The sequence below is a fragment of the Dicentrarchus labrax genome, unplaced genomic scaffold, assembly GCF_905237075.1.
Source record: "Dicentrarchus labrax unplaced genomic scaffold, dlabrax2021, whole genome shotgun sequence".
NCBI lineage: Eukaryota > Metazoa > Chordata > Actinopteri > Moronidae > Dicentrarchus > Dicentrarchus labrax.
This window is the reverse complement of record NW_026136705.1, coordinates 16,294,985-16,315,756: the sequence shown is the minus strand read 5'-3', so window position 1 is coordinate 16,315,756 and position 20,772 is coordinate 16,294,985. Positions and strand designations below refer to the sequence as shown.

The 20,772-nt window shown below is 38.6% G+C and overlaps 2 protein-coding genes across 3 annotated transcripts; both read left to right on the top strand.

The window, feature by feature from the left end:
- The first annotated feature begins 83 nt into the window (after positions 1 to 83).
- LOC127364055 (uncharacterized) lies at positions 84 to 4,660 on the top strand. 2 transcript variants are annotated; one of them, XM_051401190.1, is made up of 5 exons: positions 84 to 234; positions 1,117 to 1,375; positions 1,993 to 2,026; positions 2,187 to 2,355; positions 2,494 to 4,660. In XM_051401190.1, exons 1-5 carry the CDS (start codon positions 177 to 179, stop codon positions 2,538 to 2,540), a joined length of 567 nt encoding a protein of 188 aa, XP_051257150.1. In that variant the 5' UTR covers positions 84 to 176; the 3' UTR covers positions 2,541 to 4,660. The 2 variants fall into 2 exon arrangements, with proteins under 2 accessions (XP_051257150.1, XP_051257149.1); XM_051401189.1 differs by having other exon boundaries at positions 2,490 to 4,660.
- A 1,113-nt stretch (positions 4,661 to 5,773) lies between these two features.
- sms (spermine synthase) lies at positions 5,774 to 14,632 on the top strand. Its single transcript, XM_051402198.1, has 11 exons — positions 5,774 to 5,832; positions 8,488 to 8,649; positions 10,044 to 10,131; positions 10,966 to 11,030; positions 11,137 to 11,312; positions 11,508 to 11,662; positions 11,806 to 11,895; positions 12,226 to 12,340; positions 12,435 to 12,514; positions 13,037 to 13,152; positions 13,259 to 14,632. Exons 1-11 carry the CDS (start codon positions 5,774 to 5,776, stop codon positions 13,287 to 13,289), a joined length of 1,137 nt encoding a protein of 378 aa, XP_051258158.1. The 3' UTR covers positions 13,290 to 14,632.
- The last annotated feature ends 6,140 nt before the right edge of the window (positions 14,633 to 20,772 follow it).

Genomic DNA, 20,772 nt, shown 5'->3' with positions numbered 1-20,772 from the left:
GTGTGTAACATCTCATCACAACCCACTTTCATACCAATCTGTTGAACTGTGGCCCAGTGGAACATCCCGGCTGAAATGCGGATTAAGGCTGAGTATTAAAAACTCACATTGAGCCTCATGTGCATTTCACTCATCCTGTCCTCAAACATTTCTCTCCGAGCCTGTTCGACTGGAACATGTCGGCTGTTAACATGAACGTCTCGGGGATCCACCATGGGACGCTCAGGATGTATGGTGAGTTGATCCTCTTCTTCAATGAGCAAGTGGTGATATTATATATCTCTATAGTACATGGTGTGGTTTTAAAAAAGATATGGTAACCTCCAAATGTGATGTCTGTTCACTCTCAAGCCTTTATAAATGTTGTTTGTATTTTATCAGCATTGTATAATTTTAATTAGATTCAGCATCATGGAGGTGTGATTATGTTGAATAATTGTTTAGTAGGATAATGAATAAATTTTGTGTCTCAATGAAACTCATCAGACTAAAATGAGACATTACAGCATGTTATCATATTGTTAATAGAGTCAGCAATACTCCTGACACCAAGTAAGATAAGGAAAAATAGCCTCTCTTTTTATCCGCTAAATGATCCAAGTTATCAGGATTTAAAAAAACTAAATAATATTTGTTCAAAGATAACCCTGATAAAACCATAATCTCAAACTGTAACTGAAAACACACTAAAAAGATCAGCTGCTTTGTCCTGTCTCATTAGCTCTTGGTATTGTCATTGTTATGTGCTTTCTATGTTTAATGCCCATGTGCTTTTACTGTATGTATCTAAAATGAGTAGACCCAGATGTGGACTCCGGTCAACACTGGCTGATTGGTTCAGTCCCACATCCACACCCCTTGATCCTCCAACCATCTGACTGTCTCTAATCTGTTTGTATGATAGAATAACAGAGTGTTCGTGCTTTAATCCAGCTGTACGCTGCTCCCACTGCTATCAGGATCACTGTGACCATGCTTAATACTGTCAATGAGATTTTGGTGTTGGGTTATGATTAGACGTGTTTATCACGGCATAATACTTCAACAAATACTATTTACTATTGAGTGCTATTTCCTGTTCCTGTTTCTTTTCCCCAACCTACTTCTCTTATTCAGGTGGATTTATTTTCAAACAGTGGAAGAAGAGGTTTCTGCTCCTAACAGCTGAGGGCAGTCTCCTTGTGTGCCATGATGTATCATCTCCCCCTGACCAGCTGGTGCTGTTGCAGAGCAGTTGTGAGGCAATTGTGGAAGGCAAGGATATCCTTGACCTGCCTAAGTTACCCTCCGGTGGATGCAGGGATTGCTGCTTCGCTCTGATTCTCCCCCAGGATAAATTCCTGCTGTTGCTGACCGAAACCGCTACAGACTGCAGGTCACTGTGTTTGCTTTACTGATTGCTTTGCTATGTTCCAGTAGAATGATATATACTGTTCACATCTTGGATTCAACTTAAGTTCAACTGAGTACATTTAACACCAGTTACTAGCAGTAGTAATAGTAGATAGTTCCAGTATATTGGAAAATATGCTTTTTCACATTTTTACCAAGAGTTAGACGAGGAGATTGATACCACTCACATGATTGGAAGGCTGAAAACAGGGAAGCATCTTAGCCTGGCTACCCTTAATGTATAAACGACAAGAAGAGAGTCCAGGAAGTCACACTGGTCCCGGCCAAAAAATAGTCTGGCACATAACCCCTGCAAGCGACTTGTAATTTTTTAAAATATATATACATATATTTGGGCTTTTATTGCCTTTAATTGATAGTGACAGCTGGAGGGTGACAAGAGAGGGGGAGAGAGAGAGAGAGAGAGAGAGAGAGAGAGAGAATGGCACGCAGCAAGGGGCCGCAGATCGGAATCTAACCCATGGCAGCAAATACTGCATATTCTGTTCCTGAAACCTATGCATTGAACTATTAGTGCTGTATTGATGGATGTATGATTTGTATGGAGGTAATAACAGAATATTTTTTATCACTTTTTAGTCAATGGCTGAATGTGCTGAGAAAAGTGAAAAAGGTGAGTTAATAATACATATTTATTAAGGTAATTGTTTATTTTGGAAATTGCGTATACCTAACAAGACTATCGGCTCTGTGAGGCTGTGTTTAGGCACAGTGATGCTTCGAGCTAAATGCTAATGTCAGCATTACATCATAGTTTCTTCTATTTCCTACAGAGTCTCTCATCACCTCTCAGTCCTTGTATGCGACATCATGGGCCACGCATTACTCTTCAAGACCTGGTGCCCGAGCAAATCCTGGACAAAGATGCACCAACTCCACCCGCCAGCGACACAGAGGCACCCTCCCCGGGGCCTCTGACTTGTGGTTCCCCAAGGGAGAAAGGTGAGTTTGGAGCGTGTGCTCCTCTTGTCTGTAACATTTTCTTGTAAATAATCAGGTTAACATGTTCATCATGTTTGACTTCATAACATGTCATAAAAACATGTATGTTTTCTTTACACTGCTCAATCCAACAGGCAGGATTTCTCCCCATACAAAGTCTTACAAAGGAGGTGCACATTCAGTAGGGTGTCTGCGTCATGGCACTATTAGTAATGCCCAAGCAGTGCGGGCGGTTTATCTGCTGATGGGAGGGGCTGCTGCTTCCTCTGCTATGGGTTACCTAGGTGCATGCTCGCTCTCTAATCTGGAAGCCAAAGCTCCTGACTTGCCACTCAACACGGATTTCTCTGGTATGGGACCAGCAGGAGCATACCACACCGGTGGCCCCGCACTTGACTCCCCTCACTATAACAGTTTTGACTTTGAAGTGGCAGACTCTGATTTTGATGCTTTTGATTGTGGTGGATTTACTTTCTAATGATGTGCAGGAGGAGGCTATGCATACGGACAGCTTTCATGAAACTCACTTGATATTTCATCATAATTTGTCAAAATGACACAACTATATGAAGGCCTCTAATTAAAGCTTTTCATGCTTTTATAGGGAATAGGGTAAATAACTGCAATAAGGGATTGGCCAACAGAAACAAGAGTGAACACACTACTGACATATCACCTTAGCCAACTTACACTTACACAGTTCAAAATAGTAAAGTAGTACAAGTAAAAGTACATAAGTATTATCAAGAATATGTATAAAAGAAAAGTTTGGCTGTGTAGTTTTAACATTATTATATATTATACTAAAGGTCCAGTGTGTAGGATTTAGTGTCATCTAACAATGTAGTTGCAGATTGCCAGTGTTTGGGTTGTCTGTTCAAGGCTACTGTAACAAACATGGCGGTTCAACATGGCGGCCTCCGTGGAAAGCAACCCGCTCCCTCTGTAGATAAAAACGTCTAATTTTACGGTAACAAAAACACAACAAATTTTTACTTTAAGGGCATTATAAACTAATGAAAACACACAAACAAACATGAATATTGTATTCCATTTCTGCCAATAGGTCATCCAAAATGTTACACACTGGACCTTTTCAACTGCATGATACGACTTGGCTCGACTCTACTCACTCTTTTTTGGTTTTCCATTGTGGATAATACCTACTACCACCTTGGTTGGGATTCCAGGCGAGCTGAGACAATACTAAAACGTGAAAGGAAAAGACTGCAGACCAATGACTGGTCAGAGTAGTGTAGTGAGTATGCGGTTGAGTAAAAGAGAGAGCGAGCAGCAGAGAATGACGGCGAATGTGAGCGGTGCAGAGGAAAAGGAGAGCAGTGAAGTTGTCAGTCTCAATAATTTAGAGAGCTGAGTTTTGGTTAAAGTTTGTGAGTGAATAAAGGCTGCAGCTTCTCAACACCAAACTAAAGCTCCTGTATGTTGTTTCACAACTGCTGGAGAAGTGTTGCCATGACACTCAGCTCCACCTCCTGAGGGAGATTTCTGGCTCTTTAGCTGCGTAATGCTCCAGATGCTCACCAGTCACTGACTTTGTCTGCCTAATGTTTGGTGCTGAGCAGCGAGTGTAGCTACTAAACACATTAATCTGTTACTCCAGTTAAACTTCCTCTATTATATTTCACTGACTTTAAACCAACTCCCCGCCCACATATATATATATTTTTAATTATAAGTTTAAGTTAAGTCAGGCAAAGTAAAAAAGTTGTTACCATGTTGTTGTATTATATGCTATAACACCTGTGTTGTGATATGAACACTGTGATAATTATTGCTATAACAATTTTGTGCATATTGCCCAACCCTTGTATATACACCATTTGTCACGATAATGACATCATCAACTCTATCATTGATTGTGAGTGTGATAAGAGTTTCTGAGAATGCATAATATGCTATGTATGTACGTGTGTATGAACTGAATGTGTAAAAAACCATGCTATGGGTACTGATGGGAGATTCGCAACTTGACTCACTTGTGTTCCAATTCTACATATTGTTGTAGGAGTATTGTGCTTATTTTATAACGTTCAATGGATTAAAATAGATCTGCATCAGATTTTTCATTTAGTTTACAACAAGTTACAACCTCTGGCTGTGGACTAATAAACCTACTATAAGGCTCTTCCAAATCTCAGCACCATCCACTTTTGTGCATGTACTGTGTTTCTTTCAAAGATCCAACTGTTACTGTGTGCTTTATATCTATGTTAGGTTAAAAGCAAAATTTGTTGGTCTATTTGAGCCAATTTCACTTATTTGAATAAAACTGACTGACTGGGAATTTGTCCATTTTACTTTCTTTTCTTCATACATTTTCATAAATGTAACAACCTAGACTGTATTTCCCACAGTGACTTTAGTGAAGTAAATTAACAAACACATCTGCAGAAAGAAACTGAGCTGAGCTGTATGAGTGAACAGAGAACCATAAGAAAACTGTGTTGCTTACATACTCAATTGTACAGATCTATTAGTCCATCTAAACTGTCCAAATACCTGAAGCATTCACAAGAATGTGCACCTTCAACTAGTTTTACCAGCTTGTAGGGTGAATCACAGGGCAATTTGGTGAAACATGTATTGCCAAACAACTGCCTTTGACATACACACAATCATTTGTGATCAATCACAATAAAACCAATCCAATTGAGCTGGTGGCAGGAGCTGTATGACTGAAATTAAGCAGTTTAAATGTGTTGCAAGTCTCTTATTTTGAAGGGGAGGCATCCTCAGGATAACGTCACATAGCAAATACTAAAACAAATATCCAGTGGTATTTAGATTTCTGCTGCTGTTACTATAAATGTTCTCCCTCACTTCTCTCAGAAGATTCATTGACTTAAAAGTGATTATTCTTTTCTTAGCTCCACACAAATCACCAATACATCAATTAAAGTGCACACCAATGAAACAACAGCATAGGTTGCATGAATGAAATGTGCAGCATTTACACACTTTATTGGGTATATACTGAATTGTTACTATACTGTATGATTGTACTCTAGGAACCCCCCACTCAAGCTGCAAAGCCACTTGTAACTGTCACCAGCACCTTTCAGCTTATTTACCTCACTGACAGTGAATATTCATGTGACCTATGTGTCTCAGATGTGAACTTTCTGGTTATTAATACGTTTTTTTTTTTTTGTTGTTGTATCTTATTCTGCATAATTTAAATACCAGAAGCTAATTCATATTTAAAATAAAGAATCACCATTTTCCTGGAGGCTCATCCATTCTGCCTCCTCTCCTCTTTGGGATTGCCTTTTCCTTTGTGTATGACTATTTGTTCTGCAACCAACTGCACATTATTATCATTTGGCTATTTCCTGTTTTTCTCATTATATGTGTGTGGGGAAAAGGGGGGGGGCGTGGCCTCTGCTGCGGGCGCTCGATGACGCGGTGCCGGTCTGGTGCGCCCCTCCGTGGATACCGCCGCAGTAGCCCCGCCTGGTTCGGTGAGTGTAGTAGGTAGTGGTAGCAGCAGTGGTAGCAGCAGTGGTAGCAGGGCCCTCCCTCTGTCTCTGCAGATAAATACTCGCAGCCTGCCTCTCCCAGGCATGGATGACGGTTGCACTCAGACATGGCACTCCAACTTTCCCCTTTTTTTTTCCTCTTCGGGGGGGGGGGGGGGGGGGGGGGTGGGGGTTTTGATTTTTGTCTTTGTTTCGGGTTTAGGCCCCCACCGGGGGGGGGGGGGTTGTTTGTTTGGTGGCTCCCCCCCCCCCCCCCCCCCCCCCCCCCCTCCTAACATCAACCTGCTAAATCCGTGTATCATTCGTTCTTTCATATTCATTGCGACCAAAAAAAAAAAAAAAGGTTTGTTATTTCCTTATTCGTTATGAATCACCAAAAAAATAACGTTCATTTTTACTTTCGATTTATTCTCAGATCAAACCAAGGAAATTAAATAACGGGCCACGGATCGATTTCATTTTGGTATTTAATGGTTTGTGTGAACCGGAAGTTATTGTCTCTTGTGTGTTGCGACTTGTTATTTAAACCAAAAAAAGCAGTATTGTACTCTGTAACACAGGACTTATTGTACTCTGTATTTAAGGACTTTTTTTACTCTGTATTTAAGGACTTATTAAGGACTTATTTGAAACTGCAGGTTACAGCCACTGGAGATCAGTTGTTCGACAGCCCTTTTTTTTCCTCTTAAAAATCACAATCAAACACTTTAATAAACCCAGGGGGAATTACTTTCGGGACATGCTCCATAGAATTAACATAAATATATTAAAATATAATATAATATAATAAAAGAACAGTGTAAAGTGGTCAGGCTTCCTCTTCAGCAGAGGCTCATAGCAGATGTTGGGTTTGCAGAGGGATGTACGACAACGATTACGTCACCCTCCCTCTCCCCCCGACTAACATCAACCTGCTAGTCTGTCACTGCCCTTCAAAACAGTAACGCTTTATTGATCTGGCGATCAAACCACCGGCATTATCAGCTGTTCTTTGACACATGTGTGGCGACATAAAAGAAAAACACAAAGTCTCAAACAACCGTAGGGCCAAAAAAAAAGAGAATAAAAGTTAAGAAGTTAGAAAGCAGACTGGAGTAACAGTCACTTTTCGCCCACGCGCCAGGAAGATGAAGATGAATGAAAGATGAAACTCTCCATCATTGATCCCAGTTTTGAAGACTAACGTTAGTTAAACTGAAGAAGTGAATCAAGAAAAAAAAAATATTTTTTTTTTTTTAAAAAAAAAAAAATATTTATTAAAAAAATAAATTTTTTTTTTGGCCTTTTTTTTTTTTTTTTTTTTTTTTTTTTAGAAAAAAAAAAAAAGTTAAAAAAAGGAACCTTTTTTTTTTTTTGGTATCAGATTCATAAACGAATAAGGAAATAACAAACCGTTTTCATTTTGGTTTTGGAATCAATTGAATAAAAAGAACGAATGATACGGATTCTGCTAGTCTGTCACTGCCCTTCAAAACAGTAACGCTTTATTGATTGGGATCAAACACGGCACATCATGGCACATGCGTGTGTGTGTGTTTTGACAAGTTGGGGTTTAGAAGTGAAAGTTAACGCGGGGGGGGATATATCGGTTTAATGTTATTTGCATGGTCGTGTGTTGTTAGACGTTACACTTTTTTTTGAACTTGTCTGTTCAGTCCTATTGCTCTGGATAGCGGCCCCTCTGGCCATGTCAATAAAGTATGTTCAATCCGTGGCTGTCGCACAGGAAGTGGCGCATGTTCGGCCATGTTTGTAGTTTTATGTGTCGAAATCTGAGACGTAGAGGCAACGCTGGCAAAAGTGTTCAAATCCTTTACACGTGTAAAAGTAACAGCTAACCAGAAGTTATGCGTTGATATATTCATGAAATGAAAGTAGGTATTAATAGCTAGATGTAGTTAATGTATTAAAAGTAAAAGAGCTGATAATGCTGAAGCATTAATACTGATTGTGTATTATTGATATGGTGTTACTGATTTATTAGGATGGAACTTAGCATTTTACTGTAGCTGGTCAAGGAGGTTTTTCTAATTATGTTTTTATATACTGCTGGGTTGTTTAATCTGTAACATATTTTATATGATGATCACGTGCTTTCTATGTAAAATCTTAATAAATAAAGTTGTCAAATAAATGTTGTGGGGTAGAAATATAAAGCATCTTTGAATATAAATACCGAGACACTGAGGAGCTTTGAAATTATACTTACTTATCTGGCAAGAATGTTGTGTGTGAGGTATTTGAGTATAGCGTTTTACTCTAAGACTGCTAAAATGAGTGGTTACGTTGCAGATTAGGATTTTAAAATGAATAAATGATGACCCTATAACATACATTGCTTTGTTTAACACTACATTAAACTACAAAAAGTGTTTCAGCCACAACCAGCTACAACATTAAAATGGTGCTTACATGTTAATCCATCTGTAATAATTTAGTGATTATCCAGCTGTATGAAATATACTGATATGACACTTCCAGGGGCCTTTCAACCTGTATTAATGAGTACTTTTACTTAAATACTTACCTTGAATGGACCTTTACTTGTAATAGAGCACATTTTACATTGTGTTTCTATTTCAGTACATGGTCTGAGTTCTTCTGTCATAACTGATGCCGAGAAAGTATAAAGGGTTATTATTTTTTCATTGTTCCATCCTCTCTTTTTCTCAGTTGACTCTTCTTCGACAGTTCCTGGTCTACTGTCCATATTTCATGAGCAGGAAATGACAGAGACTGTCCATGACACAAATGGGCATGGATACCTTGCTACTCTTGTAGGGAAGAATGGCCGGTAAGAACAACGTCTTTCACTTGCCACATTTTTTTTTTTTTTTTTGGACAAACAAAATTTCTTTGGCCTGTCAGTGCAGGAATTTTCAGAAACATCTAAGGGTCATGTTGTTTGTTACGGATCTGGTTCTAACCTTCCTGGGGCCCTAAGCCAGATATACCTGACCCCGTAAACCATGTGAACACTCTCTACAATTCTTCCTCCTTTAACATCTGCTTACATCTGTCGGGTCTAAGAAATTAGTAGATCAGTACAGAACAGAATGAGGTAGAAACAAAAAATATTTATTCAATATAATATTTTCTATAGAACATGATTAACATTAACATTGCAGAAAATATAAATGTAGAAAATAATAAAAACTAAAAACTGAGATTTTGTTCTGCTGCCTGGTAATTAGTCCCGTATTATCCTCACAATATTATAAAGTTAGTCTTGTCTATACAATGTAAACATAAGCCTATAGGCTCTAGCTGCAGCTTTAAGTCTCAGAATATATCACGCCCATTTACACTGGAAAGTAGTTACCATAACTGGATGTGTAGTAAGTTTCTCCAGAATTTGTTGTTGGGCTTCACATATTTTTTTCCTCATTGTAGCAACAAATTAGCTTGCCCTGACCACACAGCTGAAGTAACTGTGTTACACCGTTGATGTTGAACTGGATTCATGAATCGGAGCTTGCCATTTTGTGGGTATTTCATTAAGGAAGCCTGCAATACACCCCTGACTATGAAACAGCACACTTTATACATACGATACGACACACACAGACTCTGATGCATGTAGAGATGAACTACTATCTCTCCCTATCGGTTTCTGTTGTTCAGTTAAATTTAGTGTTGAAAGGCCGGTACGGTCTGCAGCATGTGTGCATCGTGCAAATGTCTTTTTATTTTAAAATAAAAAGACATTTGAAATTAATTTTATTTATTTTTTTCACTCAACACTTGTTTGAGATTAAAAGCTCTCTGGTGTTTCTGTGGACAGATTCCAATCATTTGTTAACAAGGCTTTTTTTGTATTGTATTTATCAAAGTGGATTTAGAAAGACTGGTCTGGCAGCGCAGCAACAGAAATGCTCTCAGTGGGGTAACCACAGGCGTGTGTGATTCGCAGCAGTTCAGCAAGGCAGTCGTCACACACTGCTCACGCATGCTGTGTGCACAGATGGGTAGAGGACGTACTGATGCTTTCCACTTTAAAAAGTGTCACCATTCAGAGTTCTTTGTAAAAGAGGGAACAACTAACGTTTTTATAGCCACCTTTCAAGGCAGGCTGTAAGGTTTTGAAAGTATACATTTTGGATGGAGTATCAATTTAGTCACATAAAATGTGTTACTCAGTTTATTGCTTTGTGTCCATCCCTTTATCTCCACCACTTCTTTTCTCAGGTTTGCTATTCTGCGCGTGCACTCCCATGGGTTGGTCACCATTGATCTGCAATGTTATGAAGAGGATAACATTGCACAACTAGACAATGTAGGTTATACATAAATACTACACAATATTTGATCCATTACATAAAAACCAAAACACACAGGAAGTCCCACGGTGTAGCACGTCATGTGATGTTGCTGACTTTTAAGTTTGTCAGGGGGTTGTAAACGTTTCTGTTATCACTCATAACATTTAGTTGTCAGTTAAACACGCTTTAAACCACCACATAAAGATCTGTGCCAAAAAATATTGGCATAGAAATGAGGGTCAGTGTGCATGTTCTCTACTTGCTTCCGGTGCCCAAACACACACTTTCCATTACACAGCACATTTTGCACTCCTCTACAAATACAACTGTGCCCCTAATTGCTGTGGAGCACTAGTAGAGCTGAGTGAAATAATATGGCTGCTGCACTGTTCACTGTGCCTATGTGTTTTGGCATTTGAGTGCTGCCTATGGGGCCATTATTATAGCAAAACTATTTTACAAATGTGCGTGTGTAACTGTATCTGTATCTGTGTAGGAGATTTGCAAATATATTTAGATTTGTCTGTGTGGAGAGATGTTTGTTGAATTTTTTTTAACCTACAAAAACCACTGATACACACGTGGATTCTGAACACACATTTGCCGATTCCTGTACACATTGACAAATCTCTGTACGTATTTAGAGATCCTTTTACACATTTTCAAATCTGATTACGCACACACATGGATTGAGATACAGTTACACAACTCTCCACTCATTTTTGTAAATAGTTTCGCTACAATAATGGCCCCATAGCCACTTATTTAGCACTTTAACGTATTCCACTAATTGATGGAGATTGTTGTGCCCTTTTTTTGGTAACACATACTCAGTTGTTTCTCCACAGCTTTTAAATGCACTGGAAAAGAAGCTTAAGGTTCTCTTAAATGGCAATATTACAAGGATTAAAAGGTACGTATCTGGAGGGTCATGTTGTCGAAAAGTGATCAGCATATTTCATGCAGCTTGCATTTTGCAGTAATATTGATTAATTTTGTTGTTCATCATTCACCTCGAGGCTCCCAGCACTCGTACGAGGAGCAAAAGTTGATCGCTACTGGCCCACAGCTGACGGCAGACTGATTGAGTACGACATTGACCGGGTGGTGTATGAAGAAGATTCTGCATACCAAAACATAAAAATTTTGCACTCACAGCAGTTTGGAAATATCCTAGTGCTCAATGGAGACATTAGTAAGTGTATACAACACTAAAGTACATGGCATGTTTGTCAATTGTCTTTGTTGATGGTAAATATAGAAAGTGTACATAAAGGTAATGCAATGTACCAGATAAAACTCAAATTCAATGGTGATTATTGTATTAGTTTGTATTATTTATAATATCTATCAATTAGTTTAGTGTGTGACTGATTTATTTACCTTTCAGACCTGGCAGAGAGTGATTTTGCCTACACGCAAGCCATCATTGGTAGCGGAAAAGAAAATTATGCTGGAAAAGAGGTGCTGATATTAGGAGGAGGTGATGGAGGCATCCTTGCTGAGGTGGTCAAACAAAAGCCAAAGATGATCACCATGTTGGAGATATCCTTTATGAATTCTGTTTTGCTGAACTTTTTTTTTTTTTTTTATTCCTCAGTCTATGTAGTTTTCTCTCACAGCATTTTACAAATGTGTATAATTGTACGTCTGCACCTGCATTGATCACACCTTAACAGAGTGCGTACATTGACCAGAAGGTGATAGATGGGTGTAAAACGCACATGAGAGAAACCTGCGGCAATATCCTCGACAACCTGAAGGGAGACTGTTACCAAGTGAGTGCTGATTAATTATTTATATTTTACTTCCTAATGTTGTGATCCTGAATAACCAGTTTCACAAAGCTGGTTATTGGCAGGCTGCGTTAAAGCTGTTCTGTGGGCCTTTTCTTGTAAACTAGTCAGTCTTGTTTACAGTCATTGTTACCCAAATATATATATATATATATAGAGCCCAAAAGATAGCTGATTAACATACTGAATTTGATACAAGAGCAGCATATATACACATCTTAAATACAATTGAGCATAAACTGAATGAATCTTCCAGATAAAAGAGAGAAACTTAGGAGGAAAGTTGATTGGACTCTCCTTGTCTCATTACAGATACTAGTTGAGGACTGTGTCCCCGTGCTGAAGAAGTATGTCCAGGAAGGAAGGACGTTTGATTACGTAATTAATGACCTCACTGCAGTCCCAATATCCACAGAGCCAGAAGAAGGTTTCTGTATTTCTCTTACACATACATGCATTAATGCAGTACAGAGATGTCATTGTTCAAGGTATGTCTGAACCTGTCCAACTGCCTGTTGTAGACTCTACATGGGAGTTCCTGCGTCTCATCCTAGATCTGTCAATAAAAGTCCTGCATCCCTCTGGGAAGTATTTCACACAGGTGAGTCCTTTTAGCAAATACTGAGTTAGGGAAATGCAAACTGTTAATATTAGCATTGTTAATACGTCAATGTTTGTTTGATGAACTAAGGTGATCCAAGGTCAGACAGAGATGCTTTTAAGTTTTCCTCCCCACCTCCGTTGAATAACTATGAAGAAACAAACTTACCCTGAGACTAACCTTTAAAACCTTAAAACTGCATTACTACAGTATCTTGCTTCCTTTATTGTATGTATTTCCTGTTGAAACAGGCTATTTGGCCAGGACATATGGCAAAGAAGGTGATAATGGCAGTGTTATATAATGGGAGAGATGAAGTAGTTCTTATATAGAAGCCTTACGGTCAATATTTTAACATTTAAATTTAGTTTTAAATTGTCAAACAGAAATGTTTTATGGTGTGGGAAATCAGCTAACATGGGCAGAAGTTCCACTTCTCCAGTTCTTGCTGGAGAAAAAATCATTAGCTAAGTTAGTATGCGTGTCTCCTGACATTTGTTTTTTCCTGTCACTGTTCATCAGGGAAACAGCGTGAATCTGACAGACGCACTGAGTCTGTATGAGGAACAGCTGGGAAAGCTCTCATGTCCCGTGGACTTCTCCAAAGAGGTGGTGTGTGTACCCTCCTACTTGGAGCTGTATCCTTTTTTATCATCATACGCTAAAAAAACAAACAAAGACATACTGTTATCTGTTTACATGCTGTCCCATTTTGTTGTGTACAGTCCTTAATTGTACTGTCAGATGGGTTTTCTACACCGTGTGGAAGAAGTAAAGACCTCCAGTTTCCTCTGCTTGAAGCCCCAGCGGCTGGAATGTTAATGCTCCTCCTATTTCTGCTGTGGCCTTGAAGGTGTGTTCAGACTGAACATGACATGAAAATTAGAAGCAACACAAAGTTTGGATAAAGGCATTGTTAACGTAGCTTTTAAAATAATAAAATAAAGAGTGGATCCAGAGAAATATAACAAAACAATGTTCCTGCAATGTAAACTGAGTCTGAGCAGTAGATATGTACACAGGCACATTGCACACACTCCTGGCAGTCCATCCTTGTTCACCAAAAACAGCCAATTACAGAACAGATGTTAGCTGTAGTCAGTCAGCTGTAGCTCGCTAATAATAGGCATAGACTGCCTTGAGTATGTGTGAAATGTTTCTGCTATGTAAAATTAAGTATTTCATACTTACATCAGAAAATATATGTAGTGCCTATTATTAGAGAGCTACAGATGACTGACTACAGGCAATGTCTGCTGTAATTGGGTGTTTTTGGTTAACGAGCATGGACTTCAAAACACTCCAGCAGAATAAATCAAGATGAAAATTCACTGTGTTCAGTCTGAACACAACTTAACAGGCACAATGACTTTGAGTTTTATCATCCCCTCTCGTTTCACCCTGCTCTCTACCCTGACCTTCCTTCTCTTTCTTCCTGGTTTAGTTGTGTTTTACCATTGTTTTGCTACAACTTATCAGTTGTACTTCATTTGTGTAACTTAATTTGGGATGTCCATTTGCATGTACTCTGAAGGAACTGTTAGATGTTTGAACAGTGACTTAATACACTGATAATGTGGTGCAACTCCTCACTCAAGGTGTGCGTTCTCTGTTTTCTTAGTCTTTTTTTTCTTTACTTTGAGTTATGAGCTCAAATGGTGTGATAGGGCAATCTAGAGGCTCAGCGCAGCTGAAGTGAGTTGCTTTTAAGCTCTGTTTTTGTTACTGCCTCTCAAATGTGATTTGATTCTTTCAGGTTGTATCAAGACAATGTGATCATGTCCAGTGAGACTGAAGTGTATGAGTCCAAATGTGTTTTTAAAAGGGAAACGATTCCACCACTTTAAGGCCACCTCTTTGCTTGTGCTGTTTATATGTCATGTTTTATTAGCACCTTTGGTTTCTCCTGATATATTTTAAGTTTTCTAAGACTGTGTTAGGTGCATGTAAAGGACAGTGAATGTAGCTTACATATACAGTACACAGCACGTTTACGCGTGAGCAACCCTGTGGGACTGAGTTACATTTATTTATTCAATATGATTTCACCAAATGCTGTTCTGTCCTACTTGAGACCATTTTTGTGACCATCTACAATTAAAGTGTTTTGGGGGAAAATGTCTTGACTTTTTTTTTTTTTTTTTTTTCAAAAGAAAAAATAATAATCAAGGACACACTTTGGTTATGTTAAGATAGTATGTCTATAAACAGTGAGCAGGGGAAAAAACAATGTAGATCCAGCATGTTTTGCACAGTTGTGTTATGGGTCTCAACCAGTATGTTCTGCTGGAGGAAACAATTGTGAAGGTTTCCAGCTTTTCTCTGTATTATATGATAGTGAACTAAATATGTTTCCTGAGAAAAGCTATTTTGAAGACATCACCATGGCCTCTGAAGACTTTATAAGCCAAACAGTTAATCAAGAAGTTAATAAACAGATGAATTGATAATTGTTTAATAGGGGATATTCTGCTGCACACTGCTTTTGTAAAGCATCTGTCCTGGTTGTGTATTTCTCAAGACAAAAATCTACAGATTATTTTACTGTATTGGAGTTGGTAATAACGTTTGTCATATATATGTATTTATGTACAGTTGAGAATGTGAGATCTGTGCTGTATATCTTGCATCAAGACAAAACATAAATATGTCCCCATGTTGTCTGGCCAGGTTTTAACACACTTTGCATTTCTAATATATTTAAAATGCCACTGGGAACAACATCACAGCGTTATGGGTTGTTAGGAGCTTCAGTGCTAGGGTTTCGGTGTTGTGGATGTAAGGGCCCTGCACACCCATGGTACATCTATACAGGTGTTTTCACTTATGTTTGCCAGATTAGACATTTTCCCAGTGTTCAGGAAAGTGCAGACTGTGTTTGATTGATTTGTTGCATCTGAAAAGAAACGAATGGGCCTTTTTTCACAGAAGACATTTTAAAATGTTAGAGCAGGAAAAGCACACATGTAAATAATAAAATTAATGATTGCTGAATTCCATGTATCTGCTTCAGTTTCAGGGTCCTTGTATCGTGCACACTTGAATAGAACAGAGCCATTGTTAATGTTAGTAGTAATACCAGTGCTTTTGCTGTGAAAAGAGTCTATAACATCTTATTGTTATTAGTCTGGCCCTAAATCCCAGCATAGCCTCACCCACATTCAACCTGAGCAGAAGCTCACCGATAAGCCATAAAATTATGACCACAGACAGGTGAAGTCAATAACACTGATTATCTGGTTGTCATGGCACCTGCCAGTTAGTTGGGATATAGCAAGTGAACATTTTGTTCTTAAAGTTGATGCATTAGAAGCAGGAAAAATTGGCAGCCTGAGGATTTGAGCGACTTTGACGGGGGCCACAATGTGATGGCGAGACGACTTGGTCAGAGCATCTCTAAAACTGCAGCTCTTGTGGGGTGTTCCGGGTCTGCAGTGGTCAGTTCCTTTTAAAAGGGGTCCAAGGAAGGAAAAGCAGTGAACTGGAGACAGGGTCATGGGGGGGGGGGGCAAGACTCATTGATGCACTTGGGGAGTGAAGGCTGGCCCATGTGGTCCGATCCAACAGACGAGCTACTGTAAAACAGTCAAACATCCTAATGCTGGTTCTGATAGAAAGGTGTCAGAACACAGTGCATCACAGTTTGTTGGTATGGGGCTACAGAACATTATGACCACCAGGGTGCCCAGGTGGTCATAATGTTGTGGCCAGTCTCCTGCTGTGTACACTACATGCATTCACCCATTCATACAGTGATGACAAAGGCAATCACAAACAGAAAGAAACTCATTCATACACATTCACACACCGATGCACAGCATCAGGGGCAATTCAGGAGTTCAGTATGTTGCTCAAGGACACTTCAACATGCAGCAGGAGGATAAAACCGACAACCATCTGAATCGTGGACAACCCGCTCTACCACCTGAGCCTCAGCTGCCCCTTCAACTAAGCTATACTGTTGATATGTGTTTATTTGGGGGCATTCATTCTCTCATTGCTTGGAATCTTTTAGAGCTGTATCAAACAGCCTCTTCCACCACATTTGACTGTGTAACATAATGTCTCTGACTGAAATGTATATTTAAAATAGTGATACAAAAAAAACTGAACTGAATTGCTGATATAAGGAGCTCGGTCTAGACCTGCTCTATTTGAAAAGTGTCCTGAGATAACTTCTGTTATGAATTGGCGCTATACAAATAAAATTGAATTGGAATTGAATTGAATTGAATAGCCACTTCTTGTCCTAACCCTAACTAGACTACAGCCATGTACTGGCTGTACTGACTCAGTGGTGCTGTCAACTAACTGCTAACTTAGTTTGGTATGTTATAATGATAACATTTGCCAATTAGCATGAACTACAACCAAAGAATTTGACTTGATGGTGCCAAATGTACAGAATTTCATCTTAACCCCTCCTCTGTTTGATTTCAGTCTGGAAAGTCATTGCCATTACTGTAACCACTGTAGCAAGACTAAAATGGGTGCAGGGAGGACAGTTAAGAAGATTATTTGAACACGTAGTAGTCAGGAAGTATCCATGAATGTGATAGAAACATCACAGTTAATGCAAAGTGCTAGACTACGGAAGCGTATTGCATTCACTTGAAAATGTATTTTTTGGTATGTTTTTCGGAGTATTTTTTTTTTTCTGTTTTTCAGAGTAATTTACTTTTATGGTTGGTTTTTCGGAGTCATTTTTTTCTGATTTCTGAATAATTTTTAATTTTCAGTTTTTCGGACAAATGTTTTTTTTCTGAGTTTAGAGAGCATTGAGCGATTGCACACTAAAATTTTTTTGGTTTGTTTTGAGTAATTTTTTTGTCTGTTTTCGAGTAATTTTTTCGTTTTCTGAGTAATTTATTCAAATTTTCTATTATTTTTTCTTTTTCGTTTTTCGGAGTAATTTTTTTTTGGTCTGTTTTTCGGACTAATTTTTTCTGAGTTTAGAGAGCATTTGAAACAAGAGACGCATTCATTCCTTTATTGAGAGCTCGATTTAATGGAAACAAACATAACGGCTTGTTTAGTTCAATCAAGTTTTACTTTGATCTGGGTTTAAGACACTGGGAGATAGTCCTGTCTTTAAGTCATATAGATGGTATTATCATTAGTTTGTCAACTCTACGCAGGCACCTGAGGACTTTGCGGTTGTTCAGAAGGAAAGCCCGTTCAGATCTGCTAGACATAGCAGTGTTTCTCCAGGATCAGCTGGACAGATATGGCATGCTCCATGGATACAAGATGATGCATTTGAAATGCATTCAGTCTGGCTACGTGGTGACTCAAGAGACGATCAGGAGACTGCTGAAAATATATGACCCATTGGCGTATGTAGCAAAATTGAATCCAGGCCCAAACTTTTGTGGCATGTAGACTCGTATGATAAACTCAAACCGTACGGGATCTGCATCAATGGTCAATAGATGGGTTTCACGAATGGTGATTTGGCTACATGCTTACTCTACTAATAGTGATCCCAAGATAATCGCGCAATACTTCATTGATGAGGTGTCATCAAGGAATGGAACTGCTGCCCGAATTCGTTCGGACCTCGGAACCGAAAACTGTTACGTTGAACAAATGCAGATGTTCTGAGGCACGATCATCTGGACAACTTTTCCACAGATGTTATCTGTATGGATCGAGCAATCACAACCAAAGAATAGAGAACTGGTGGGGCTTTTTAAGAAGGCAACACGCACAGTTCTGGATGAACCTGTTCCAAAATTAAAACTCAGACTCCTTTCGGTGACTTCCTGGACAAAAGTCTCATTCAGTTCACATGTCTTGAAATAATAGAGGTAAGAACTGCAATACGTTTATGTTGTTTTTTTCCTATAGTGCTATATTATGTCAGAACAATACTGTGACACCTGCTTAGGGGTTAAAGTATTCAGATGTTTTACTTCACCAAAAGCAGTAGTACCACCCTGTGTAGTGGGTTCGTTTTAGTGTAGTGTTACTAATATCATAGGCCTACTGATATTAGTGAAAAGAGCTCACCCATGTAGGCTTTATTCAAAACCTTACTAAAGTAAAGGGACAGTATTATCAGCAGTATATATTCAAAGTACTTAAAGTATGAAAAGTATAAAATGTTCCCTGTCAGTGTTTTGATGTTTTTAATTGCATGATAGTTTACGATTGCAGATGTTTAAGTTGGAGCTGATTTGAACTACATTACTGGCTAGTTTAATGCATTATAATATCTACTGCAGTTGGTATAGCAAATGTTCGACCTGATTTTCTCACTTTCTATTTTTATTTTTATTTAGAGAACTGATGGGTTGTTCACCCTGGAACACTCACAGAATTCGCCCATGCAGAAATGCTGTGTCTCCAGGTGGGCGCCCAGTGATATGTACACCCACCCCAACTTTGGTGCCAGAGAGTACCGAAAAGGTATCCCAACAAAAGATAGAAGCCTGCTTAGAGGAATGCCTTCAGAGAGGACCGTATCCCTGTATGATACAGTGTTTGACATTTGCTCCCCATGGCAAAAACAGTCTTCATCCACCCATCTCTCCAGAGAAGCTATTCAGCTTTACAGGTTCTTACGTCTTAATACAAGCTCAAATTTAATGATCACAACCTGCTCTACTGGATCAAATGACTGGATGTAAGCCTCCACATAAGGGTAAAAATCTATGGACCATGAATTTCACTGTATAGGGTATTGTGTTTAAACAGTAAATAACTGTGAACTCTTACTATGGACATCTCCCCTTTGTGCTTGTATATCCACTTTCTATTAATTATGGAAAAATTACACATCAAAATAAGTGCTTACAGTCCAAAACAGCAAAAGCAGCAAAACAATTACATGTAACAAAATTTGGTGAATATGTATGCATCTAAAATTAGTTGGTGATTATCATGTCATCTCTCAAACATATAAACAGATCACACATCATTTTCTTATGTATTTGAATGAAATGTCATTCTACAAATTTATGTTGAAATGCAGTTGTCATTAAACTTTCAGCAAATGAAGCATATATTATCTTTTATTAGGGCATGCATCTTTCCTTGAGTTTACACACATTTGATAACTTTAACATTTCACAATACAAGCACCCCATAACAAAAGGACATCTTCAATTTTAAGATTGTGGGTGGAAACATATCATGTCTCACAGAGCAGGACTCCGACTACATGACTCAACAGTAAAGACAGTCTGTTTGAAACGTTGTACAAAATAAACACAACCTGTGATTCTATTTGTAAAAAACACCTCAAAGTACCTTTTAATGTAACAATCAGATTCACAAACACGTCAGTATTAACATCGACATGAGGTAGAGGTTCAAATGATATTATGACTTAACAGTGAAAATATAACAAAAGTATTTCTAATGTCCAAACATTCTCATCCTAGACTGATAACAAAAGTGTCTTAAATCAAAGTAAATTGTTAACTGTTTCTGATATGATAGAAAAAAATATCCAAAATTAAAAATCAATCTGTGTTTATCACACAGCCCGAGCTAGTCACATATTCTCTTTACATGCTCTGATAACCAAAAATGTCAAGTAAGTCTGTTAAGTTTTGTTTCTGATATAATAAAAATAAAATCTGAAAGGTACAGTAGATAGTTGATTTTGGGGAGATCTCTTCCATTGGTGTGTTTCTCTTGTCCAGATTCTGTTGTGTTTTCATGTTGCACATCTGTCTGTATATCAGCTCCTTCCTCTGGGTCATCTCCACTGGTCAGGGTCTTTGTGAACAAATAAAATCTTAATAACCCCAATTTGTGTGTCTCGTGTCCCCCTCCTCTCCTTCCTGAAAGTCAACTACATCGTGACTGAACTCTTCCCACTTTCCCATTATTGATTTTCATTAGGGAAAAACAGTTTTTAGTTTGTGCCAGAATCTCAGTTTTAGTGGCATTCTTGTTAATATCAAGAACTCTGGTTCCTCCACCACTGCGTTTTCTGACTTGTCTGTTGTCATGTATCCACGCTAATTCTATTTTTCTGGTTGTCTTCCAGGCTCTCTTATTACTTTTTAGACGCATATTTGTTGGTTGCACTGTATTCTCCTCCACAAAACTTTGATCGCTGTCTTTGTTGCTCATTGTGCCCATTTTTTTTTAGTTTTGGAATAAGGACAGTCTTTTGTATCATCTCCACCTCTTCTCTGTTTTCCATACAGAAACGCCTTGGCAATTGACCATAGCTGAATGTAGGAGGCCATAGTGGCATCATCTATTTCTCCAATTATCGAGCTGTCAATCTGCAATAAAAA